The following is a 27,669-nucleotide window of genomic DNA, read 5'->3' on the forward strand; positions in this document are numbered from 1 at the left end:
ATGTCCTCTGTCCAGACTGTTGCAAAGGGCCAGCCTGCAACGACCACATGGTCGTCCCACATGCCTTAATGAGGTGTCCTATCAGTAGAAACACTAACAGAGTGCTTAGGCTGACTTTATGATGTCTGGACACACAAATCATTCCCAGAAACCCCAGACTAGGGTCCAAGTCAGACCAGGCAAGGGGCCCTTCTGTATACTTTTGAGTAGGTTTGCGTTCAGTCACCTGACTCATGGCTCGGCCATATATCAAGGCAAACTGAGAAAATCTGAAAGACTATAACTTTTTTTTTTTTTTTTAACCTTTTTGTAATTCTGCTTTTTAATTCCTGACAGGATATTTTTATTACAAAGCACTATGGGCTCATATTGCATACTGGCTGCTATTATAATGTTTTTATAGAGCACAGGGAAGTGTTAGTAACTATGGGACCCACTTATAATTCCGCCACTATAACTTTGTAGTTAGGCAGCTTGCTCCTTTAAAGTTGAATGTCTCAAATCACTTTTCTCTGACCCATGTATCGCTAAACATATTGATTGTTGCCACTTTCTGACTTTTTTTTTTTTCTAATCTTTCCCCTTTCAGTTTCGTTTGCCAGATCAGAGCACTTGGGTGAGTTATTATTTTTTATTTTTTTATCACAGTGATGTATGATCAGTGTAAGAATGTTTTGTTGTTTTTGTAGTTTTTAAAGCCATGGCATATAGCATAGCACGGTCACAGGCAATGTGATAATCACTGTATAATAATAATAATAATAATAATAATAATAATAATAATAATAATAATAATAATAATAATAATAATAATAATAATAATAATAATAATAATAATGATGATGATGTAGGAGGATGCAAGCCACCTCATAATTCAGCCAGCTTTGTAGTGTAATTGTTTTTCTTTCTTACTGTCAACATCAGACTTGTTATAAATGTAACATGTTGTGCCACTATATCATATTGTAGCCCAGCTATTTTTCAAATTTAAAAACGACATCTAGCGTACACAAGACTGATGCAGCAGTTCAATGTTTTTGGTTTTTCCCCTGATTTAATTATTTTTAATTTGTTTACATTTTTGGTATCTTGATCAAGTCCTGGTCTGATACAAATTAAAGGCAGAAGTGGGAATTTCCAACAGTGCTACACCCAAACCCACCACTTTTGAGCATACAGTATGTTTGCTTATACAGATAATGAAGTACATCTATTGCAAATGAGCATGGGAGGAGGGGGGGCAGTGGACAGCGTAGTAAAGGTAGTTGTTTAGTCGGGGCTACTTTACATGTGTCCAAGGGTGACAGTCTCTTTGGGACACTCCCATGGTGCGAGGGGGTCGAGGGTTGAACTAGTTCCTCTCGCCAAACATCTGGTTGCTGATAAAGATCAACAATTGAGAATGCATCTCACTAATTAGGCCCTCGCAGCATCACTGACTTCTGAAGATAGCCAATCAACCGCTGGTCCCACTGCGACACTACAGCAACAAGCAAGTTCACAAATGCTTACACACTGCCTCGGGGAGAATGAAAAGGGATTTTCATGAGGTGTGTGTCTGTGTGTGTTCAAATGTACGTGTAAAGGGCTCTGCTATACAAAAGAGTAGAGTGTATGACTTTGGGAAAATTACCTCAGAGAACAGTCTGGTCTCTTCTTGACATAAAGTAGCTTAAACATTTCACACACAAGGCACTGTGACATAGTCCAATAGACTTAATCAACCTAATCCATGAAAGGTACACATCAATCATTCAAATGCAATCTGCGATTAATGGTTTTTAACTTTTCATATATCCTTACAGAACAAGGCTTATATATTACAAGTTTAGTTTGATTCAATAAAATGTAAACATAGTAGTAATATAATATAATATAATGTAATATAATATAATATAATATAATATAATATAATATAATATAATATAATATAATATAATATAATATAATATAAGCAGTTCAGGAAATGGATGGATAGATGGATAAAAATATATACTGTATAATGAAGACTGTATCTGCGGAAGCGTGGAATTGCCAATGTAGATTAAACATTTTTGAATTGCAAATATGTTTAGATGTAATTGGAAATATGTTCAAAAAAGGGGAAAAAAAAGAAAATACATTCAAAATTATTTGTAGGCTAAATGCTAAAACTTAGCATTTTCTCACGTAATGCCACGCGTGGCATTGCATAGCCCATGGCTTATGGGGGAAAAAATGTGGAACGGAAATCATGCATAGCAGACATAATAATTCAATAAATTGTAAAATCATAAAGAAACAGTGTTTACTAACTTAATTTTCAAACGTATTTATATCATGTAAAAAAAAAATTGCTTATTTTTTCTTTTCTTGTGCATGTGCAAGCCAATACCTAGTGGCATTATAGAGTTTTTAGCGTTTAACCAACAAGTACGTTCAAACTCCACATTGGCAGTTCCACATTTCCGTAGTATACTGTAAGTACGCTTATGCGAAGATTATGCTGTTAATTATTCTTAATAATGTATTATTGACTAATTTAATAGTTATTGTAGTAGTTGGCAGGAGTGTAGGATCGTATCGTTTCACAAAGTTTTTCAAATATATTTTTCAAAATATTTGTTTCATATTTTTTATGATGATGAGCAGTTGCAAGCTGCAATCACAATGACGATCTGAATTTAAATGGAACATACTGTGAGAAAGCCCAACGTGTCAGGGACTTTACACTCAGCCCTAATCACTTGCTTACAACACATGGCTCCATGTACTCATCCATTAGTTCCTCTCAAATTTTTGTCTTTCATTCTATTGTCTTTTTTTTACTTTCATCACTCCATCACTCTTTTTCCTTTCTCGCCTATCATCTTGCCCTTCATCATGCTTCCTCTCAGAACCTCTTCACCTCTCTGCTCGCCATTTACTCCATCTTGGCGCGCAGCCTGAGTGGGACAGGGGCTGAAAACAGGAGATGGAATGTCAGAGTCGAAGCAGTGCTCCCGTAGAGGACCCGAATCACCACTGATTTGTTGCCTTGATGAAATAAGAACAAGCTGAAAATGCAATACGCACAAAATAATGCAAATTTTCGTGGCCCCCTTGGAAACGAAGGGATGTGTGTGTATGTTCGTGTCTGTGTGTGTGTGGGATGGCCTGTCAGGCCCGGTGCTCTACTGGGACCACCACCCCGCCGCCTCCCCCTTCACTCCCCTTGCATCCCTGCTCCTCCCCCACTCCGCCCCTTTCAGCACAGCGATATCATTATTACCCATGTCTGGCCCTTGATCAGCAATGTCAACATCTTTCATATTGACAAATGTGCTGTCTGCCCGCATTGTGCACAGAATGGTTTACTGCCCAGCAGTGGACATGAATCACTCCACACACAAACACAAACACACTCAGACATGGATCTGACAACACACAGATACACACTTGGCACGTACAATCACACTCGCGTACAACGTGCATGCCTGAAAGCGCGCACACACTACGCTCCCTCACATGCATTACAAATGCATTCTTCTCTCTCACACACGTACATCTATTTTCACACACATAGGTGGCAATTAATCAACTATGACCACCTCGCAGCAAATAGTTTCTTGTCCATATATCCACGTACAGAGCAGACGAGAAGGCATAATTCTTGCGAGGATATCTGATGAAAGCAACTGTTCAACTTCATTAGCAGATTGGCTGCGGTCGTTAATTCTTTCCTTGTGTCTGTGTTTAGGTGTTGTTTGAGAGAAAGTTGTGTGAAGCAACTAAAAACATTTTCTCAGAACATGTCAGGAATTCAAATGTAGGCTGTGAAATTGCTGCTCACATTCTCAGAGTGCCTTATTTATAAATAATTTTAAAAAAACGCACGTTTGGTTTTGGCATTTTTTTGGAACTATTTTTATACCAACATTTTGTCCATTGCTTTGAAATTTTCAGGCACTGATCAGATCGATGCTGGCCTTTTTTGTCCAATGGCATTTACTGTAGTTTTCACACAATAAATTCTATAGAATAAATTTGACTCTAGAGTAAAATTGACTCTATTTAGAGTGGGACCAAATAGACCCAGAGTAGGCTAAGATTTACAGTAGGAAGAGATTAACATTAAAAAATTGAAGAACAAAATAAATAAAAGTCACTCAAGGGTTGATGAACGAACTCACAACCTTCAGATTGGGAGACTGCCACACTACCACCCGAGCTACGCCACTCCTACTGTTTGCTCATCTCCAAAGCTACATTCACACTTCAGGCAAATGCAACCCAGATTGGATTTTTTTGCCCAAATGCGACCTGTATCTGACTTTTCTATGGCAGTCTGAACGGCTCAACTCCGATTTTTTCATATCTGACCTGGGTCGCTTTCATATGTAGTCCTATAACGGATACGTATCCAAATTTTTTCAATGCGACATATATCCGACTTCGATGTCATCAAAAGTCCAATATGCGCTCCGCGGCGTCCGTGCGGGCGGGGGCATTGAAGCTTGATTTATGCTTGACCCATCCGCGAGGTCCGCACGGGAGACGTATACGTGAATCGGCAAAGTTGTTTCAAGTAGCAGTTGTGGCTTTATATTTGACTTTAATTTAATCCCACTTGAAACATGAAGCATACAGTTGACATGATATTAGTAATTTAGCCACGCAGACGGCTCATTTATTACATGCGGCAATGACGTGACATTATCGTTAGTGAGGGGGAAAAAAAGGGAGGGATCACCGTGAGATGAGGCGCTTGAACAGGCTCGCCTCATTTTCACAAAATATTATTTCGACCTCCTTCCACGTCGCTCCTCTGTAGACATGAGATGGTAAAAATATGAACCCCGACGACGGACTTATAAAAGTCCGTGGCCCTGACACGCTGGACCATACCTTAATTAATTGTTTTACCTATTAATTCATTCATTCGTTTATTCATTCACAAATGTAGCTTACATAAAAATTAAACATACAACTAGGACGCTGGACCATACGTATTTACTTCTGCAAACAGCGTTCTGAGTGACGTATCTTCTTCTGCACATGCGGGCCACTTTGGGGACACATAACGTTCACATAGCAGACAGACTGGGGTCGCAATTAGATTAGCTGTCTCCCAAGCTGAAGGTGGTGAGTTTGTTCCTCCACCCTTGAGTCCATTTTATTTATTTATTTTTCCAATTCTTTATTTTACTCTTTTCCAAGTGTAAATATTACTCTAAAACTGAGTCTATTTGGTCCCACTCAGAATTTACTGTGTAGTTTTACAATAATATCTTCTTGTTGCCTCCCTTCAGATGTCAGCTATTGAGAACATGGCCGAGAAGCTTGAAACGTTTGGCTCCTTGAAGCCAGACTCGGGTGACCTGCTGCGCTCTGTCCCCTCCATGTTTGACTTCAGAGCTCCACCCTCAACGCTTCCGGAGACGCTGCTACGCAAGGGCAAAGAGCGCTATACTTGCAGGTAACTACAGCATTTATTACACTGGGGAACAATCTGAAAAAATAATTCTGTTGAGTAGATCTTTATGCCAATTGCATGCTGATTCCAAGATTGCAGTCATTTTCTAGCACGTCAGGTTATTTCTCCACAGTTTACCCTCCGTTTATAAAAAAAAAAATCCACTGATTAGCTATAGTAAGACTGTAGTAAGAATAGCTATGTGGCAACTTGTTGGTGCAGTCAGAATTGAGACAATGTGGTGAGAGGTGTGTGCAGCTCTGAATAGGTCAGTACTATCAACATCTGCAAACAGAAAGCTAGCATAATAAAAATGTAATGGATTCCACTGATTTAGCTGTAGTAAGACTGTAGTAAGAAGAGTTGGTTGTTTTTAAAGCTTGTAACTATTACATCTTAGTGTTTTATTTACATACATACAGCTTTCTTTCTTCTTTTTTTAAGAAATGTTTTTTTTTTCATTGTGTGCCCTGCAATTTGCCCAGTTCAGGGTGACCCCCACCTACCGCCCATTGACAACTGGGATAGGCTCCAGCATGCCAGCAACCCTTGTGAGGATAAGCGGTTAAGAAAGTGGATGGAGGGTGGTCCTATCTCTGAAAAACTTGACATTACAGAGAAAACGGAGATCAGTTTTGGAATCTGCACCCGAAATTTAGTTTGAATCAGCTGTCATACCTCAACAAAAATTATGTTATCAATATTGTTGTTCAAGATTCAGGAGGTTTACTGAAGTTCTGCAACTTAATTGTCATTTTTCTCCTACACAGACCTCCAAAGCAAAGATTTTAAAATCAACATTTTGATTTACATTTCAACAATTTAGGTTTCTATATTAGTTTCTATAGTTATAATGAATCTACAAGTTACTTTTTTTCCACAGTTTTTACATCAAGGAAAATTATGGTGTTGTTTTTTTCAAGAACTTGGAAAACACTGCTGACATTACATATATCTTGAATAGATACTGCGGAAAAATCTTCCCACGTTCTGCCAACTTGACGCGCCACCTTAGGACTCACACAGGAGAGCAACCTTATCGGTAAGACTCTTTGTGACTTCATTTACTGTATATGAATTATTTAGTTGTGTGTGATGCCACTAAATCCCAGGATCTGGCTGGTCACTGCTATCCTTGGTCCCAATGCAAGTAGACTGTAAATGAAGAAAGTCTAAAAAATATGTTTTCACAGTTTCTTGCAGATGTATTCAAATATTTTCTCACGCTTCAAAACTCCTTTCGCAATTGTGATACTGCTAAATAATTAGCTTCTTAAAAAAACGCTGTGCTATCACCCAGGTGACAATATTTTTCAGGAAGAAAATCAAGAGGTAACTATTGTGTGAACGATCCACCGAGAGAGATTTCAGGGTTTTTTGCTGAAAGTCTCACCAGGAGAATCTCTCTTTTCCTACAAACTTTACATTCAACATCTCTACCAAAAACAGAGCAAAATTGTTATTTACAAAAATACCTTTACCTCGTTAATATAATGAGTAATCCCGAGCCAGAACAGAGCTTTGTAGTCACTTAGATGGAGGAATGTTGGCCCGAAGCTTGTAGGAGGCCTTTTGACCACAGGGGAGCGAAAAAGACTGGCCCGGGTCATGACTGACCCAGCCTGATAGCCTCCACTCCACACACTGGCATTCCATTAAAGATCATCGCTGTTTATTGTAATTTGTGATGGTGATAACCATGGGGGTCCTGAGGGACAGCCAATCGAGCAAAGCTAATTCCAGCAGAAGAGAAGATGTAATCTTCTCGTATAATTTTGCATGAAGAAACTTGGCAAGAACGACAAATTTTGCTGGGATAGAACACAATCTGTTGCGTGCTTATTGAGTGAGAGAAGAATGCAATTTTATTGAGCTGGCTGGAGATGAGAGGCAATTCTCTTTCACCTTAAACAAGCTGCTCCATCATGTCTGCATCTGTGGGACTGTATTGCGTGTTCTGCATCAGAAATGCAGTTATGATTCCCACAGGTCAAACCAAAGAGTTCCAACGTCATGCAATTAGTTTCGTCCTTATAACGTTATTTTATCCCACAGATGTAAATACTGCGACCGCTCCTTCAGCATCTCCTCCAACCTGCAACGCCATATTCGCAACATCCACAACAAGGAGAAGCCTTTTAAGTGCCATTTGTGTGATCGATGCTTTGGTCAGCAAACCAACCTGGATCGTCACCTCAAGAAGCACGAGAATGGGAACCTGTCAGGTATGAAGCAAATCTCTCATTTCAAATGAGAACTTGAAGGCTACCGTGCTAAATAATCCCTACACAATTTGCTAATGCTGCAAAATAATGCTCAAAGCCAAAATCATTTACAATAAATTGCCATCTGGCTCTTGAGTTCATCACTAACGTAGCTTATGGATGTGATGGGCTCAATGACTTGACCTGATTGATCAGAATCCCACACAGTCAACAATTAGCACACTGAGAGACAACAACAAAATTATTATTATTCTAAGCATCACAAAGTTGATGCACATATTTTCCCCAAATGCTACTATAGGATTGACTTTTTCTGTAGCCATGTCATGAGCTACATATAAACAGCACTGTATATACAATTATACATGCATATACATTGCAAATTTATTATCTGGAATGAAAAACCGTTTTAAAGGCTGGGGACCATATAGACGGAAGTAACGTAATTCTGGAGTGAAGGAAAAGATATCCTGTCACCCAGTTCCAGTCATGTCCAAGACACACTTAGGGCCATCCCCTCATTTGAATAACATTTTGCATTTCTGCAGCATGAAATAAATAAATGTGAGAGCAGAGCATTTCTATTTATTGATTGATATTTTATTCTATTTATTTATTTATTATTTATTCTTATGTATATATATATATATATAGTTGTTTTTATTTCCATTTATATATATTTTGTATTTAATTTTTTTATTATATTTTTTTATAACCTTTTTTATTTTCACTATTTTTCATTTTTTTAGCCATTTTTTTTATTTAGGCAGTTTTGGTCCTCCACATACCAGAACATAATACTGAAAAATGCGTATCCCTTGTTTCTTTGCACAGGCACTGCAATGTCTTCTCCACAGTCGGAACTCGATGGTAGCAGCGCCATATTGGATGACAAAGAAGACTCTTACTTTAACGAAATAAGAAATTTCATCGGCAACACAGGCCAAAGCCAAACATCACCGGACCCCTCTGAAGAAGGGTAGATATAGATACTACACTTTCTCAACTCTACTTTCTGCATTTATTTTACTTCTGGGCGAAACGGCTTGATGTAAAAAATTGGTCAATAGCGGTCTGTCTGTCTTAGACTTGTATTTTGCTATCACTCCAAACCATCTTAGTAATTGCCAACTGTTGAGAGAGCAATCATGTGTGTCAACATTTAAGGAGATCACAGCTCTTTCACGCATTAAATCAGGTGATGTCTCGGTGCATGCAAGTTCGTCTGTGCATTATGCAAATACATTCTTGGAGCCGCGATCAGGTCAGATAGCAGTTGTGCAATCTGCTCGGCTCTCAGAGTTTGTTTTCACGCGCCTCACGTCGGCGTGATCACAGACCCGATTGTACGGCCCGATAGAGATCTGGTAGAATGCTCCGTGATTGGTCCTCCAAGAGCAGGAGCAGGCGCAGCAGCCTCAGGAGAATGGGAAGAGAAGCCCGAAGGGGGAGCCAAGCAGTTGGCCGGCCACATCTGGAACCAACATGTCTGCCTGCAGGAAGAGGGTAGAGGGGGTGGGGTCACAAGGTCGGCCTGTGTTTCCTTTCAAAATGGTGCGCTTCTGACTGCTTCTGATAGATACTTTAGCCTCAGCAAATTACCACGTTTGAAAGCATAATTAGCGAATCTGTTTTCTTAATCACAGAGCTCTCCCTGGCTCTTCAGGAGTCACTATTCTGAGCCGCGTGGGCTCAACACGGCACAAATACCACCTCGTCAGACTCAAACGCACGCCGTCCCAGTTGACGCTCGCTCTAAAACGCAATACAGTATCAACATCTGATAAAGTACAAAAGATGATACGCATCTTCTATTTCTGCACACACTTGAAGTAACTGTAGTCCATCGAATCAGGTATCGTATACAGTAATTATGTGAAGATGTGTGTTGCTTTCCTATCTACACTTCTCGTTCTCCTAGAGTTCTTTGTGCAAGATTTTAAGTATCTGGCGAAAGACATCTCTGAGTGTAATTAGTCTGAATCAGTCTGAATGTGGTTCCAGGTGATTTAGCAAGTCGTGGTTTCCTGTGGCACTGAGACAGAAGGAAAAAATAAGACTCTGGCAGTTTGGATAGCTGGTTCTCTTTCACTCCACGGGGAGAGCAAAATGGACCGCTTGGCAGTGCACCCATAATTCAACTTCCAAATGGGACTGTCAGCTAAATATTTTGCCTATTAGATGATTACTAGATAGTAGTGAAGATAAACAAGAAGAGAGGCTGAGCACTCCATTTAAGTGCTGCAATGATGAAGTTGGTGCTGCTGTGCCCAGAGGGGCCCTGCAGCCTCGATGACAAACGAGATTCCGGCTTTGGTCCGTCCCAGCTGCCATGTCCTGCTTCGCCACTTTGTCCAACAGGCCATTGTTTTAGCACAATGTTGTAAGAACATTCTAAAAACACACAAAAATGTTATAGCTTGAAAACATCAGCTAATGCACTCTAAAACAGTAAGGTAAAAAAGAACCAAAAAAAACAATAACAACCCAAATTGGGTCAATAGGGACAGACCCAACTTTTTGGGTTATTCATTTATCTCAAAAAGTTGGGCTAAATGAATAACCCACAAAACCCAATTTTTGGTATAGCTTTGTACAAAACAACACAGCTGGGGAAGGGGGCGCGTTTTTTTTTTGTTGGTTAAGGGGGATGGTACATACCAACCCAATTTGGGGGGTTGATTTCTACGAAGCATTTTCCATTTGGGTTATTCATTTGACCCAACTTTTCGGTGAAATAAATAACACAAAAAGTTAGGTCAAATGAATGATTCACAAAACAGTCCAACATGTGTCGGTTATTCATTTGACCCATCTTTTTGGTTTAAGTTGGCCTAACTGAATAACCCAAAAAAACAACCTCATTTTTGTTGTTTTAATTTCGGAAGTGTTTGTACAAAATAACCCAAATTTTGGTGTTGTTTTGTGGGTTATTCATTTAACCCAGAAAGTTGGGCTTAGTAACCCAAAAATTGGGGCTAAATGAATAACCCAGAAAATAATCAAATCTTGGGGGTTGTTTTAATTTGGGGAGGGGTTAGAGGCTTGTTTTGTGGGTTATTCATTGACCCAACTTTTTGGGTTGAATGAATAACCCAAGGTTATTTTTGGCCCAACTGTTTTTAGAATGAGTGTATAATTTTGGATAACTTCAATACACAAATGTGGTGTGTTCTTGGTCTGCAGTGTCAATGGTGACCCATTTGAAGAAGAAAAGACTCTGCTCATGGCCAGGCATGGGTCACACGACTTGGAAGACGAGGAAGCAGAGGAGCTTGCTGCTGATGAAGATGGGGAAGAACCCAGCAACACCCTGAATAAACCCCAAGAGGAGAAGCTCCCGAGCAACATTAGTAATGACGTCATACAAGATGGAGTGGACTTCAGTCGGACAGATGACTTGAGCCAGAGCTGTAAAATCTCTCCAAAGAGGTTAATCAGATATCTTAACTTAATGCTGTCCGTATTTTAATTTCAACTACTGACATAAAGATATGTTTTGGGGGTTTTCAGGTATAAGGACGAAGAAGAGCCGAGTGGCTACCCTGCCTTGGATCAGATCCGTCACTTTTCAGACATCCACAAGCTTGAGGAGAGCGAGTTGAGTGATGGGGAAGGGGACGAAGATAACCTATCATTTGCCCCGGCTTCGCTGAATGATGCCGTCAAACAGCCCCTCTTTCGGAAATCGAAGTCCCAGGTAACAACATTTTGTGAGCACATTTAAGGAACCGCTAATTTACATACTGTATTGTATTCTCTATTCAAACTCTCATTTATTTGGAAGGCATTTTGCCCATAGAAAATAGAATACGTATTTCCAGGGTCATACAGGCTGTTATACCCTTAAAACTGCTGTGTCAAAAATAACCCCAAAAATTGGACAAACCTGCTACTTGGGTCAATGTGACCCAACTTTCTTGTACAAAATAACCCATAAAATTGACCCAAATTATGGGCCAATCCTTTTTTCTTTTATTTAAACCAATATTGGGTTATTTTTACCCAGCAATTTTAAGGGTGTAAATATCTAATTATTATAAGTTAATTATAGTTAAAGATTACGCATTGTTAACATCACTGACCGATAGCTGCTGTAGTGACGAATATGCAGAGGGAGATTGTGTCATGTACTTGAGGTGTGCTTATTTCATGCAAATTTCATGCAAATTTCAAATTGAATTAATAACCCACAAAGCAACAAGGTTATTTATTTGACTCAACTTTTTGGGTTAATTGAATAACCCCCCAAAAAGTTGCTTGTCCCTTTTTGACCCAATTTTTGGTTATTTTTGAACCAACTGTTTTTAGAGTGTAACAGTGTACATTATTGTTCTCTCCAAATACAGCCATTAATAGCTAAGCCCCTGGCAACAAAAGTGAGGACACCCCTAAGTGAAAGTGTCAACTGGAGTTGAAATACTGTATTTGACACTCCTCTCTTGACAGTAATACCGCAGTTTAAACATTTTTAAATATCTTTCAAGAAATATCAATCCCTTTCAAAGTTGTATGTGCTGCGCATGGCAACTAAAATGACGTCCTCGTCACTTTCCTTTCCCAGGCATACGCCATGATGCTGTCTTTGGCTGAAAAGGACTCTCTGCACCCCGCCACCCACACGCCGGCCTCCGTGTGGCACAGTCTGGCTCGGGCTGCTGCCGAATCCAGTGCCCTACAGTCCCTCAGCCATGTATGATGACACCCGCTTTTCACCTTTTATTCCCCCCTATACCCAGACTCATGGAATTGGGAACACATTGCGGAGGCACTCTTCCTCTCAATGTCTTAGGAATGACTGCTAAGCAGAATCATGGCCCTTCTGACTGCTGAGTGTAGCACCTTGTACACAAAAACAGGGTCCTTGCAGACCCCAGCCCAGAAAACCTCAACTTCTAGAGAGAAAAATATCCCTCTGAGACCTTCAAATGGATTTCCTAGTACGGCACCAACCAGGATGGCGCGATTGTGGTGGAAATAATAAATCTAAAGTAATAATAGTGGTATTTATTCTCTTCATTTGCACACCAAAGGCAGCTGGTGGACATGGAAGATGTGCTGATGTATCTTTGATAGACTGCATTCACTGCCCAGTTCACACAAAGCAGGGTGAATATTTGGACTTGCTTGGGTCTGAAAGGCAAGTATGTTTAACTGTAACAGAACCGTGTCTTGAACGGCATAACGTATATTCAAACTGTAATTGCAATTCAAACCCCTGTGTTCTACATGACTTGCTTGTAAAAAGAAAAAAAAATGCACTTGATGTAATGAAGGGTGGGAGCAACCTTGGTTCAAATAACGCCGTGTCATAAAAGTTCTAAAACCAGTAACGATAGCAAAGCTAAATCAAGCCAGTTCCCTATCTGTATTCACGGTGTGTCTGCACAATCATTGCGCTGTACACGATTGTCTACCGACCATTCTGTACTGCCTTCCATCCCGCCGCTATCTGTGAAAGGTTATAAATAGTCATTTTAGTGGTTGAAAAGAAAACAAATGTTTTTACTGAGATAAGTAGCCAGTGCTGAAGTTAAATGTTGTTCTGTCTTTTTCCACGCCATTGAATCCATCCTAGTCAGCCAACAATACCACTAAGTACCCCGAATGCTCGATGTAAACTATTCCATTCTTGTCTTTCATTAATTTAGACAATCATGATTTTGTTTGATTTCTTCTTTTTTTTTTGTTGATGTTGTCGGTGTTGTCGGTGTTGTTGTTTGTTGTTGTATGTTGAAAATTGTATTTATTTCATGGCAAACTGTAGTTTGTTTACTGAATAGCACTGCTCCAAGCCTGGGTGATGGCAGATTCCTCTTCGGGCCCATCTCAGACTTCGTTGGGGTTTGTAGATTCCATTTGAGTGCCAGATAGTATTAAACATACAACTCACTTCTTATTCTTTTAATGAAATTGGTTGATGATTAGATTAGGTTTTTTATGACAATTTAATGATTCAATTGTAAAAAACAAAAAAACGAATAAAATATGGAAAAAAAACCTCTATATAGAACAATCTTATTAAGACAAAACAACCCAGGTATCATTTGTTCATAAGCGCATGGTTGGTCTGCTAAGATTTGTGTTGAAATTTTCTACAGTTGTCTGCAAGCTTGTGTGATGTTCAGTTCATGTTAAAGTGCCAAACTTTAAAAAAATAAATACATAAATAAATAAAAACAGACTGCTCTTATGTATCCTCCCGTTTTGAGGGACCACTTTTTTGTTTTTGTCCTTGTTTATAATCAATTTGAAAAAGTAATCAGCAAGTTGAGGTACTTTTATTTTCATGCTTTTTACAATGTAACTGTTATGCATTTCAATTCAAATAATGTGGGAGGAACAACTAAATAAAGGACTACAATGTGGATTGACACGTTTTCCTTCCTTTCTTTATTCTTCATTTTACTCACTCATTCACTTGTAACCGCCCTCACGGCACCCCCATGTAACCCCCTTCCCATGGCCATGATTATGACACCAACATGGTTTTCTACACACGGGTCAGAGAACCACCTGGCGCTTTCTTCTGGCACTCCCATGGCCTCCAAAAGCAAGCGACAGCCTGAACTCTGCTCCTTTTTTTTTTTTTCTTTCCCTGGGCATTGGTTTACAGAGCGAGCTTGAATGTGGTAGTGGGAGCGGAGGCAGGAATGTGTCCTCTTCATTTGTATCTGTTTGCGGGGCATGATGGATGAGGTGGGTAGATGTGATGACCCGGCTCATCGCTCAAACGCTCAATAAGAGTCCCATCCCGTGCAGCAGGCCTCCCCGTCCCGCACCCCCTTCTCTGTCACTCCTGCCAGCCGACGTGGGCGGACATTGTGGCCGGGAGGGTTTGGAGGTCTTGGCAGTTCCATTGTCCGCAGGGCAACTGGGGAAAGGGGGGTTGCAGGGTTGGGTGAATTGGGCATGACGGTGTCGATGACATTTACAGTGCTCTTGGTACCCTAATGGATGAAGAGTTTTCTTAGGGGATGTCGTCACCCTTCAGGGTTTCATGGGGCGTCCACCTTTGATGAGGTCGAGGGGGGTCAGGCATTGTTGATGAGGTCGACGTGGGTCCTACAGCTTTGATGAGGTCAGCTGCAGTGATGGTGCAAGACAACTTCGTAATGGAGTGGCCGTGACAATGGTCCTGAGTGGGACTTTTGCCACCTGTTTTAGCGTTGACCAAATAATACCTCTTTGATTACGTGAAGCCATCCGTCACTAGGCAAAATTATTATTATTATTATTATTGTTATTTTTATTATTTTCATTATTTTTATTATTTTTATTATTATAAGTTATTATAGTATATTGTGGTACTGTAATAATGTTGCAACTGATCAAGAGGGTACTTGTTGCTTCAGGGCAACAATTGATTTTCCTGATTTCGTTCAACAATGTGTCTACTTTACTGATTATAAAAAGCAGAAAAACATATTTAGCATCATTTAAGTCAAAAGGGGATAGATAAATAGATCGATCGATTGATCGATAGATAGATAACACAATATTAATAGATTTATATAATATGTACACTGCCCCCAAGTGGCCTGAAGTGAGTCTAACGTTTTTTTAATGGTTCAGATACTGTTTATTTCATTTTAAACAAATGTACCCAATATAGAACAAGAAAAACCTGCATCCCATCATTTTTGTGATAACAGTATGATTTCCTAACTTACATTAAGAAACCAGGCATTAAACCATCATTTAAATGTGAGCACAAAATGGCAAGAACATTTGGCACTCCACAATGGCCACATCCCCGGTGTATGCATATGAAATTGCATATTTAATTATGTTAGCTATAATAAAATATCCCCCAAACAAAAGTCCACTGCCTCTGAAATTGCCAAAACTGTAATGAATAAATATGCAACATCGTCATGTGTAACAATTTTGTGTGGGCAGCAGAGTGGTGTGAGAAGGAAAGTGTTTTTGCTTTACATAAAGTACTTATTTATGTTGTTATTATATACTGTATATCCCTTGTTTCATTGGCATGACTTGCTGACATCATTAAAACTCATTTGCTGCCATTGACGGCTATAGACGTCAAAAATTCATTAAAACTGTTTCTATTTAACATTTTTTCCATTTTTTTTAACAAGAGTATGAAAACATAGAATTGTATTATTTGTTGTACATTTAGAACCGATGTAAAATTTTTGATTAATTCACGATTAATCACAAATTTTACTAGTGAAGTCATGCGATTAATTACGATTACACATTTTAATTGCCTGATGCCCCTCATTTTTAATAAGATTTTAAATTTTTTAAGAAAAGATTATTAAAAATTCGGGACATCAGGCGATTAAAATTTGTAATCGTAATTAATCGCATGACTTCACTAGTTAACTGACGATTAATACCAATTTTTATATCTGTTCTATAACAATAAAAAAAATCTAGGTTTTCAAACTCTTGTTAACAAAAGTGGGAAAAAATAATAAAAAATTGTCTATAACCGACAATGGCAGTGAATGAGTTAAGCTAACTTATTTTAAATACCAGGGTGGCATGGCTATGTTTACTGTGTGTTTAAGTCTAAAGAAACGCATTAGTATTGATCCCCAACATGCTATGCCTATAGAATGTATGTTTCCAGACAGGTGGGCACAATGTGGGCAGCCGTGCCTGGGGCTTGAAGCCACTCAACTAATAAGGCATCTGGCACATTCCCACCTCCAAATCCATCACACAGGCCTCTCAGTACAGCTCTTGAACAAGCCCCCCCCCCCCCCTCCCTCTCAATTCTTTCTCTTCCTTCCCTATGCCGTTGGTCCAGGCAATCACCCCTCTGCGTGGCATGTAACTGAAACATACATCATGCCCTCCACAGGGAGCGACCACGATAGCTGGCAGCTCTCACATTGATTGACTTGGCAAACATGCTGACTCAGGCGGCGGGGGAATCCGTTTCAGAGTGGGCGGCAAGGATGGGCGTAGCCGGAATGGAAAGACAGTCGAGGGTACTTGTTGGCACGCGAGGTAAAAGTGTGTTTGTGTGATGAATACGATCAATCTTGCATAAAGCAGTGCAAAGACGCATTCTCATACTACAGTCTCCGTTCTATACATCCCTGTCTTTTCCTGAAAGTCAGCCCCAACATTTTTCTTCACAATAATATGCTGTATTGGCCCCCACTAGTCTAGATATGGCATTCTGATTAATATTGTGTTTGTGGAATATGAGTTAAGCAGCAAAATCCATTCGTTTTCATCCATCTCAGGGGTCGGCCATTTTGTTACTTGCAAACGATTAAAAATGACATCAGAGTTGCTCAAGGCTCAGGTAACAACCAATCACAGCGCCGCTTCAGAGAACTGGTGAGCCATGATTGGTCGTTGCCTGAGCCCTGATGCAACTGTGATGTCATTTTCAGTTGACAGCCAGTGGCAAAATGGCCGCCCCCCGGATAAAAACAAGCAGATTTTGCTGCTTCACCCCCTTTCCACAAACACATCATTAATCAGATGCCATGTTTAGACTAGTGGGGGTACATACAAATATTAATGTCAAGAACATTTTTGTTTTTACTTCCCCTTTTAGGCTGCCGACGTATTTAAATGAAATACATTAGAATTATTTAAAGTATGTTCAAAAGTATTGATGAAATGTAGGCTAAATGCAAACTAATAACACCCCCACCCCCCCTCCAAAACACACACACACACACATGCTCTAACTGCTTATCAACTACACATAGAAACACCCCCCCCCCCCCCCCACCCCGGATATGATACTGAGAAACAGCACGGATAATTTTTACAAATTTTCAGAAATGTAGTGAACATATTAGGAAAAAACATCTTTACATAATACAGTAATGTGGCACAAAATTCCTTTTAACTCAAAATAGATTTATATATATATATATAAATAATTCCACATTGTATTTCCTCCACACAACTGTGAAGAAAGTCACAAAAATGCTAGTGGAGGAAATTTTTGACGACATGATCTTTAAGAATTAAATGTATTTCTGAGCACTCACATGAATCTTATTAGCCTAACATAATTACTGTTTGAAGGTTTGGAACCGCTAAGAATTAAAAAAAAAAAAAGTACTGATCATGTGATTTAAAGCTACCATTCAAAAGTTTAGAAATATCCTTCTAGTTTTTCTCCCCAATAAAGATCATATTAACAGAGTCTATACAATATTAACATGGCGAGAGAGATTCATGAGATTTCTTCAAAAATGTAATCTTTCTTCTTTAAAACAGTTATTTTTCTAGGCAACAACCAAACAAATGGTGCATGATCACCCTCACTCTTTCATCTTGGCTGCCAGCTCCGTCAGCTGGCGTTGAAACATTCTGGCCTTTTGTGATTTAAATACAGAGGTCCGAAATGATCTCTGGGACATGAGGCGAAGGCTGTGAAAGTGATAGAATCTCCATGAAAAAAGTGGCGTATGCCTAATTACCACCCAAAAAGTACCCATGATTTGATCTTGCCTTTTATGGGCTATTTCATCTGTTTCCTGCACCTTTTTTTTTATGTCTCCTCCCCCAGATAGGCAGGCTTCTTATGACAATAAACCATTTACAAATGCCCTCCAATGCAATTACCTCACTTGGTAGTTTAAATATGCAGTTTTGAGACGATTTTACCACATGATAACTTCTTTGAAGAGCATTGTTAGATGTACTGTGAAAAGTCTGAGGCCATCACTAGCTTTGTTATGTTAAGGACCCGTAATTGTAAGTCAAAGTCTGCGCTTTCAAGTCAAAGCAAAAGTTGGACAAATAACGGCTTAAAAAAATCCTCAGAAGTCAAGTCACTTGTCTTGACTATTGCAACGATTATGTCAGTTGTCCAACTAATTTGAGTCCCTACAAATGGAGATCGTGTTCTGCCTCAAACAGATTGCACAGTACACCATTTTTAAAGCATACTTTGCATAGCCATACAATATGGAGGTCCGATACAGTGACCACCCAGCGTTTAAAGGATAGATGGTGTTTCAGGGCCTGTTTGACCGGAAACAGGTGCATGTCATCTGAAGATGAAGGCCTCGCCGATAAACATTATTGGAGTACATCTGCAGCCTGTCACAACACAGGCTGAGCTGGGGCGGCCCCCCGTCCATCCATCACCAACACCCAAGGGAGGATGTGTGCTGATTTTCATCCGCCACTGCTGGGTCGTTTTCCCATCAGTCACCCCGGGGATGGTGGGATGCGTGTACGTTCGGCCCAAGCACCTGCCCGCCCACCTCTGCCAGACCGCAACCACCTTTGGCCGATAGCAAAGGGAATGCTCGAGCGCGCTTGAAAAATGTCGTATCTCTGCTTTCTCTCGCAAATCCATTGCACACATCACTGCGTTCCAGTGCACACGATTGATAGATCAAAACAGGTGTTCGTTTTTTATTGTTTCACTCAGGACATAAAATAAAAATAGGAGGACATACTTAAATCTAATGAATGCATTCTATGCACACACAAGTCACCCATGACACTGGTTCTCAAGGCCGGTCCTCGAGTACCCCTATCCAGCCTGTTCTCCATGTCTCCCTTAGTCAACACAGCTGAGGATCGTTATCAGGCTTCATGCAGAGCTTGCTAGTTAGCTGATCGTTTGAAACAACTGTGTTGGCTGTGGGAGACATGGAAAAAGGCTGGATAGGGGTACTTGAGGACCGCGATTGAGAACCACGGCCCCATGACACAAATGCAGGATTTAGTGCCATCTAGTGGTGAACTTATAGAACGCAATTAGTATTATTAGTATTATTAGTAGCATAAAGATGGCGGAACATGTCAGCCTCCTCTAAGGTGCTGCCTGTGTAATATAATTAGAAATTACTAGTGTTTTTTTAATGAATACATTATCAGTTCACTCATAGAGGGCACTAAATCCTACATACTGACTTTTTAAAATATTATTTACTGTCTCTTTAAAATATGATTTAATTTTGTAAGACGATATCAATGCTGCAGGTGGTTCTGAACAAATATTTACACCAGACAATGTTATCATTTACAATAAAGTCCCACGCATGCACATTTTGCCTGGAGCATCGAACAAGGAAGTGTGTTGTCCACAGTTCAATATAGTAAATTTAAATAATTAGATCAAATGAATAAAAAAAAATACCCTAAATATTACAATGGATGTAAAAGGAATGTTTTAAAGAGACAGAAAAAATTATCCACTAAACAAATCAGATAGTGGCTATTTTTTTTTCAACAGAAATATACAATGTAATAGCATTGTATGAACAAATATTACACAAATGAGACAACCAAGTAGATGTATATATGAAAAATGTAATACAGTATACACATTTGCATATACAAATATACATATTGCTGATGTCGGGCCAAAACCATGTACCTCTAAAATAGTCACTTTTTAGGAGACCCCAAAAACAGCATGCTTGTTCAACCATTAACATTGTATCATCAAAGAGAGAAAACCATTTTCAGCACTTTTAAATTAGTCAATCATTTGTAGAAATGACACCCACGTGCGTTTTTTGAAAAATGGGAAATTTGCCAACTTGTGACTTTTGAGGTTTCGGCCCGACGCCAGCAATATGTGTATTATGTTGTTGGTAAACGAGGTAACCAAAATACTAATCACACCTCTGCATGAAAAACTTCCTAATCGAAATCCAATTAATTTCTGTTTCTTCATTTTTTCCAAATATGTTCATCTCTATTACAGATGTGAACTAAATACTGACACCATAAACATGTGCTGGAATGAATACATACATTTGCGGGGAGCCAATCACATCTGATTGGGTGAAGGGAGGGGTCCACCCTGGACAGATGGTCACTCAATCACAGGGTTTCAAAATGTATTCAATTCAATTACTTGATACTTTGATTCAGCATACATTAAGCCATTCCCCTTATAATGGCTTATGGAGCGTCCTTAAAAGGATACAGTTTGTGGCACTCTGAGGCCGGCTCACTGGTTACGTTTATTGGTTGATAGTGTTGAGCTCCAGGCTCAGTGATGGAACACCATTTGTGACAGATGAGCCACACGATTCCGGATCACATTTACTAGGATGCCCTGTGTGAAGCTTCCAAAAGCCGAGTCATGTGCTTTAATGTCGGCGTTTATACACTTTTGCTGCCCGCTCTTCTCGCTCTCTGGGACACAGAAAAGTTCAGCTGTCCTTGTGTTTGGTGAAGCAGCGCTGAAAGGGAAATAGGAAATCAGCACAAATCCAAAATCAAAAGCAAATGTTCTTTGAGGATGTAAAATGAAGACAGACTCAAGTCTGACTCCATGCTGGGCGCACATTAAAATAACTGTCAGGAGAAACAAGCAGCTATTGAAGGAGGCAGAGAGAGGCGGGGAGGTATGGTGTGTGTGCGTGTGTGTGCGTGTGTGTGCATGGTGGCGTGTGCTACCTTCTTCACAGGTGGGGCCCAGCCAGGTGGGTGCGCACTGACAGTGTCCAGTCACCCCATCACAGCGGGCCCCTTGAGAACACTGGCAAGGCAGAGAGCAGTCGGGGCCAAATCGGTCCCCACTACAGTCTGAGACGATGGAAGACAAAGATGGACAAAAGGTTGTTCTTCATTGTTGACAAGTAAAAGGAAAGATTTTATGAATATTTTCTAGCAGTCAATCTACCTTGCTCGCACCTCTGTCCAGTCCTTCCTGGAGAACAGAGGCAACGTCCAGTGGATGGGTCACATGAGCTACCCGAACAGTCACATGACCTTTCACACTTATCGCCAAACTTGCCAGCTTCACATCCTGAGATGCAGAAATAAATGAATAAATAAATAACTGCTCTTTATTTTTTCAGACAGAATGTCCACCACTTTTTCTTCAGTACTCAATTCTTGGGTAGTCACCGATACCAATATCAAGTAATGATACCAGTATATAGTTTTGATACATACAATTTCCCAAAGAAAAACAACAGATACTTTTGAAGAAAGACCCAATACATAATGGTTCCTTCAAAATGAATGAAATTAATGGCAATTTTCTCTTCTTCTAATTTCTAGTTTCTGATTGTAAAACGGCCACAAGAGGGCGTCACGAGTACCGATATCTTGAAATATGGCCAGGTATCAGCCCGATAGCTGGTATCAGTAACTTGCCCATCCTTAACTCCTTCACTCTGAGACATTTTCACTGAAGCAACCCGCTTCGCTTTTTACTGGATTTTGACAAATTTTGCAAGGCCCACAGAATATTGTGTTCTATTGCTATAAAAACACGGAACTTACCAAAAGAAAAATTCAAGTCTCTTCTTTCATCAGGACAAAAAAAGTATGTTTCTATCTGTTTCCGTTTTGCAGCAATTAGCATTAGGATATAGCTAAGTTTCATCATTATTCCCAAATCTGTCTAAAACTGTGGGGAAAACATGGCCTTGATTGATCTCTTATACTCTGCTGCCACCTGCTGGCCATTTTTGTAATAACTACCATTGCTTCAACCATTCTCTTCAGTTCAGAGGCTGCTGCATCAAAGCAATCAATATGTTCTAGTATAAAAAAAGAAAACCTTTTTAAAAAGTATGAATATGTCTTTGGGAGCATGGTAATATTTAAAATAGAACGTGTTTATATGAGAATGTTGTTGTTGTTTTTTTAAACAATTCGACATTTTGTTACTCAAACACAAACAGACAGGTAGAGCCAGCAATGCTTCTAAATCTATTCTGGTTGTCCCCCCCCTGCTGTGACTGAAGTGGCCATTTAATCGCTCACACCGCGTGTGAGATCCTAGCAAGCAGACGGGAGGGAACAAGGATAGAAGAGGAATGCATTAAGCGGTGGGGAAACATGTCTGTCATCAAATAGACAGTCCGTCTGGTCTCCCATCTTCCTCCAAGCTCCCCGACAGAACAACCCCACGAACATTTTTATTTTACATATATGAGTTCCATCTTAATTTATTCTTTATTACCACTCGTGTTGATTTCGTCAACACAATTCTTTTTTACCAGACTAAAACTAGACTAGACTAGACTAGACTAGACTAGACTAAAACCCTCATTAATTAACAATAACTGGGATCGAAAAATGTACTCCACTTAATTCAAACTGGACTAAAATCTATGGACGTTTTAGTTCATGCACAAAAACGAGATGAAAATTATATGATTTTGTATAAATCTTGTCTGCTAATCTGTCACTGTACTATGGAGCCACAGTAGCCACTTGTTGATATACTGTAATTGTGTGTCAGGTTCTTTTTCATCAAAAACATGAGAGCAAATTGTATGTGTTATTTTTTCTATTTTATAGTTTTAGATCTTACAGTGTTCAACATTATCTGCTGACAAAAAATATACAGGGGCAAAATTATTGTTAAGACTGAAACTGGACTAAAACGATATGGCAGTGAATGAGTTAAGCTAAAAAAAATAAAATTATGTTTTCTAGGACTAAAATAAAGACTAAAATGACAGATTTATAGTAGTGCTGTCAAAGTTAAAGCATTAACCAATTAATTAATCACAAAAAATGATCGCTTTAATCATGTATTCACGCAGATTAAACCACGCTATTCATTTTGACCGAAAACGTCCTCATAACATAAAATGTTTAAAAAAAAACGTAACACATAATTTAAATTTGGCGAGCAAAATTTTTTTGATAAAAAGCCTTTTTAATTTTAATAAAAATTCTAAGATGTGATTAATCTGACAAAAAAATGTAATCGCTTGACAACTAATTTATAGTCGATTAAAAACGGGAGAGGTTTAAACTATGTTAAAAACTAACAAGTGTGACTGAAACTGGACTAAAGCTGAGACTAAATTTAAACATTAACACTAATTACCACAAAGATAAATTTTATTTCATTAAAGGTTTCTTGCCATCAAAATTCAAATCCTTTCAATGTTTTATACAGGACAGACGTAGGTCAAAATGAGTCTGTGACATCTTTTAAACGTTTAAAATCTACATATCGAATATCAATAAGAAATGTAACTCTCTTACTTGCCAGGCATATGTATATGGATACGTAATTTGTAATAAAAAAAAAGATTTTATTTAAAATATGGAGCATCCATTTCTTTATTGATTCACAGCCCGAGTCACTAAATGTTGTGCTGACCTTTTGAAATTCAAATAAGTACTCACGACTTTGACACTGAGGCCCGTAGTAGCCTGGGGGACACGCACATTGTCCCGTCACGTGGTCACAGGTCTGCTCGGCCTTGCAGTCACAAGTAAGGGCACAATTTTTGCCAAAATATCCAAGTGGGCATCCTAGAAATGTAAGATATATATTAGTTCAAATAAAGTAAACTTTTTTCAGGGTTTAGCTGAGAAAATGACTTCATGATAGAAAATCCAAGCAAAGGTGTGTTTGCATACTGTGTTGACAGGAGTGGCCATAGTACCCAGCTGTACAGTTGCAGGTGCCAAAAAAGCGGTCGCACGTCCCACCATTGAGGCAAGGGCAGTCTTGAGAACAGTTATCACCATATTTTCCCTGTGAACAGGCTACACACAAAAATGGATGACAAAACACATTAGCGGCATTCATTCAAATATTTGTTACTGGTGATACAGTATGTCGAGTAAAAGTGTCAATTGTAGCCCCAACCTGTATCACAGTCCGATCCGGTCCAGCCAAGACCGCATTTGCATGTACCATCTTTAGGATCGCACTGACCACCATTTTGACATCTGCACGCGTGTCGGCACTGCAGGCCATAACGCCCCCTGGGACAGACTGGGGAAATTTTGCAACAGCAACCGGAACGCACCGGAGCAACAAAATGACAGTTAGAGGCACTCAGAGCAAACACAATAAGGACACCAAAATAATACAACAATCAGAAGACGGAACTTTGCAACAATAATTATAACTAGGGATTCGATACCAGCACAAGTACTCAACTCTTGAGTAGTCACTGATACCGATATCAAGTACCAATACCACTAATGCGTTTGACATAAAAACAATGAGAAATAGTTTTAAAGAAAAACTTATACATCCAAATATATAATTTTCCTTAAAATTGCATGAAATCAATGGCAATTTTTTATTCTTATAATTTCTCATTTTTGATTGTATGGTGTAGATCAGGGATAGGCAAGTTCAGTCCTAGAGAGCCGTAGTCCTGCATGTTTTCGGTGTCTCCTGCCTGCAACCCAGGTGTTTCAAATCATCAGCTCATAATTACGATCTGCAGGAGCCTCTCAGCTGTGTTCGAGGAGGGAGACATCAAAAACCTGCAGGAATGCGGCTCTCTAGGACCGAACTTGCCTACCCCTGGTGTAGATAAAGCACTATACAAAAAGCAGTCCATTTACCATTTAAAACAGCCACAAACTGTCACAAGTACAGCTGCCTTAAAATAAGGACGGTATCGGCCCCTGTATGATACCTAGTATCAGATCTCGACCATCCCTAATTTTTTCCCAATCAGGAATTTTCGGCCAATCACCGAACAGCAATCAACAAGTTTGAAAAAAAAATCGATAACTGATCATTGATTCGATCAGATGGAGCAATATATCTATTTGGAAAAACGTTTATATGTACTCTACAGTTGACCAGCACAATTCGTGGGGGAAAGGGACTGGCCTGGCCCACTAACAGCGAAAACCCAAATAGAATTGACGGCAATTGAAATGCATGAGGAATAAAACTTTTTTATTTAAAACGCTGAGAACATTTAATATAACATGTAATGTCATATTTAGTGAAGCTGATCAACGATGTCATTGATCATTCTGGCAAATTAAGACATTACAGCCGATCACCGATTTTGCATAAAATGCAATCTGATCCCGATCCTGCCGATCAGATCGGTGTAAAGGCTAAAAATGATAACTGGATCAGAATAATGCCACAACTCGAATGGCACTCTGCAGAATGCGAACCTTTGCCAGACTCAAAAATCATGACATGCCGATCAAAAATGTTTGAGTAAAATGTGCGAAAGCAATCCGTATGAGTTGGTGATTCATAATAAGTATTTCAAGGACATCAAGTCAAGCAACAGAAAGTAGAAGATATTAAAACAATGTAGCAGAAATCGAGAACAACATGAAACCCTTCTGCAAGTACTCAGAGACAAACCCTTTATGTTGATGTCATCAACAGGTCATTAAAGAGAGGCAAAGTAGTCAAATTTGGCACTGATAGAAAGAATAATCATGTTTCTTTGGCTAATTTAGTTTGGGAAAACAACAAGGAAGATGTCTTTTGATTTCCCTGTGTGTTTATTTGCTTCCTTGCCAAATCCAGTGACATGGAACACAGAAAACGAGCTACTTATAGGAAACTGTAAACATTCAACAAGAGACATTTAAGAGTTGGTGAATACACATGTGCAAAAGTATAAAGAAGTGAGGAGCGAGTGCATCCTGGGTTGGAAACCCCCATTTAAAATTGCCCAAATGCTGATAAACCAAATTGCCTTCTGTTTCCCTGGAAAATAGTTTGTAATCATCAACGTGTTACTTCAACTGTATGTTTACTGAAGAGACTGATGAGATCTACATTTAATTTTCTGTGAAGCAAACTCTCGGCCTTTGCACATTTATAATTACTAAAATGTGACTCATTTAATTACTTTTACTGATTTGCCACAGATACCACTATTGTGGATATAAAATCATGTTCAATCTGGTCTTTGTAACATCCAGCGAGAGGATTCATCATAAAAACCTCTTTGGTCATCAGTAGTCAGGTTTCCATCCAATTGTTTTGATTTGTTTAACTTGACTGAAAATGCGCAAAATGGACATGCGACTTATGCCCGTTTCCATCTGTTCTTCTTTTGCGAATATTGAGAGGGGACTCCGCTGCTGTAGGTGGCGGTATACACCGTAGAGATGTGATCCACCAGTAATTTAAAACAAGAAGAAGAACAGGAAGCGACTGTGCCGTGCGATGACGTCGTGTGAGATTACTTTTGTAATTGTTGATAAACCGTAGCATATCTTTGCGGTTTTCCATTTATAATAGCATTAATATTCGCTTCTTTAATTAATTCAAAAAAGATTTCTGTTTCGTCATCCCCCCAAAACATACCTTACTTAATCGTATGCCATTGCTGTGTTACTACAAACGTACGTGTGACGTAATATCCGGTTAAAACGTGCGACTTTGCAAAATCAGTTTTCTTAGCCCAAATTAGTTTTTTCCATTTTTCGATACGCTTCAAAATCCACCAAAACTTCTTGCGAATTTTGGGCCCTTTTTTGAATTTCTAGCGCTTCCATTCAGTTTTATTTTCGCATTTCTTCAAAATGTGAATAAAAATGGGTGGATGGAAACCTAACTAGTGACTAACTAGTGATGCCAATTCAGTACCTTGACAGGACTGCCCCATTCTCCCAGGTGCACAAACACATCTTCCGTTTGTTGGGTGGCACTGACCACCTTCCCCACAAGAACACAGTTTAGCACAGTCTTTGCCATAGTACCCATTTGGGCAGCCTACAAGGGGAAAATGAGGAATTAGTTATATGGTTAAGTGAAACATTAATAGACAGGAAATAGTTTTTTGTCATGATTTGATATTTTTGAAGCACAGAAGGGGGATCTGGGAATTTGCCTTCACAAATTCAAACAAACTAAAACGCTGTACGAATTGTTGTGTGCACTCTAAATTGACCTTAATTGTAAACGTTGAAGATACAGTACCTGAAGAAAGGAAGGCGTTAAAGTTACAAACATACGTGAGCTGCAGTCGGCTCCAATGAAGCCTGCGGGACAGTGGCAAGTCCCCATCCTGAAGTCACAGCGGCCGCCATTAAGACAAACGCATCGAGACTTGCAATTTGGTCCGAAACTGCCTGAGCGACATCCTGAAGACATAGAGCCCAAAAAGAATTTGTGGAAAGAAAACATATCAAGATGTAAAATGGTCTCAGACAGACAGACGGATGGTTACAAATATGACCTGTGGCTCAAGGGCCACCGTCAAGTTAAGTCAAGTCCACTTAATTTGTATAGCATGCTTGAGCAACTCAACGTACTTTACATGAAAACAAAACAATATTGTCTTGACAATATAAAAATGTAAATGTGTCATGTAAAGCTAAGGA

At 39.4% G+C, this 27,669-nt stretch overlaps 2 protein-coding genes across 2 annotated transcripts in view; one reads left to right on the plus strand and one right to left on the minus strand.

Moving 5' to 3' along the window:
- mecom (MDS1 and EVI1 complex locus) overlaps positions 1 to 14,000 on the plus strand; it is a 124,785-nt gene extending 110,785 nt beyond the window's left edge. Inside the window, exons 11-18 of the mRNA XM_086080788.1 lie at positions 590 to 616; positions 5,271 to 5,437; positions 6,399 to 6,476; positions 7,490 to 7,659; positions 8,494 to 8,638; positions 10,846 to 11,091; positions 11,173 to 11,359; positions 12,224 to 14,000. Of these exons, the coding sequence (XP_085936914.1) occupies positions 590 to 616; positions 5,271 to 5,437; positions 6,399 to 6,476; positions 7,490 to 7,659; positions 8,494 to 8,638; positions 10,846 to 11,091; positions 11,173 to 11,359; positions 12,224 to 12,358 (1,155 nt within the window). The 3' untranslated portion in view covers positions 12,359 to 14,000. The remainder of the gene's footprint in view (positions 1 to 589; positions 617 to 5,270; positions 5,438 to 6,398; positions 6,477 to 7,489; positions 7,660 to 8,493; positions 8,639 to 10,845; positions 11,092 to 11,172; positions 11,360 to 12,223) is intronic.
- Positions 14,001 to 19,259: 5,259 nt separating this feature from the next.
- Positions 19,260 to 27,669, minus strand: part of egfem1 (EGF-like and EMI domain containing 1) — a 58,497-nt gene continuing 50,087 nt past the window's right edge. Inside the window, exons 21-28 of the mRNA XM_086080848.1 lie at positions 27,301 to 27,429; positions 26,933 to 27,058; positions 24,209 to 24,337; positions 23,977 to 24,105; positions 23,740 to 23,868; positions 21,263 to 21,388; positions 21,037 to 21,165; positions 19,260 to 20,819 (exon numbers count right to left, since the gene is read on the minus strand). Coding sequence (XP_085936974.1) covers positions 20,740 to 20,819; positions 21,037 to 21,165; positions 21,263 to 21,388; positions 23,740 to 23,868; positions 23,977 to 24,105; positions 24,209 to 24,337; positions 26,933 to 27,058; positions 27,301 to 27,429 — 977 coding nt within the window. The 3' untranslated portion in view covers positions 19,260 to 20,739. The remainder of the gene's footprint in view (positions 20,820 to 21,036; positions 21,166 to 21,262; positions 21,389 to 23,739; positions 23,869 to 23,976; positions 24,106 to 24,208; positions 24,338 to 26,932; positions 27,059 to 27,300; positions 27,430 to 27,669) is intronic.

This window comes from Leptonotus elevatus, chromosome 7 (assembly GCF_054856555.1).
Source record: "Leptonotus elevatus isolate MCC_2025b chromosome 7, RoL_Lele_1.0, whole genome shotgun sequence".
NCBI classification, from domain to species: domain Eukaryota; kingdom Metazoa; phylum Chordata; class Actinopteri; order Syngnathiformes; family Syngnathidae; genus Leptonotus; species Leptonotus elevatus.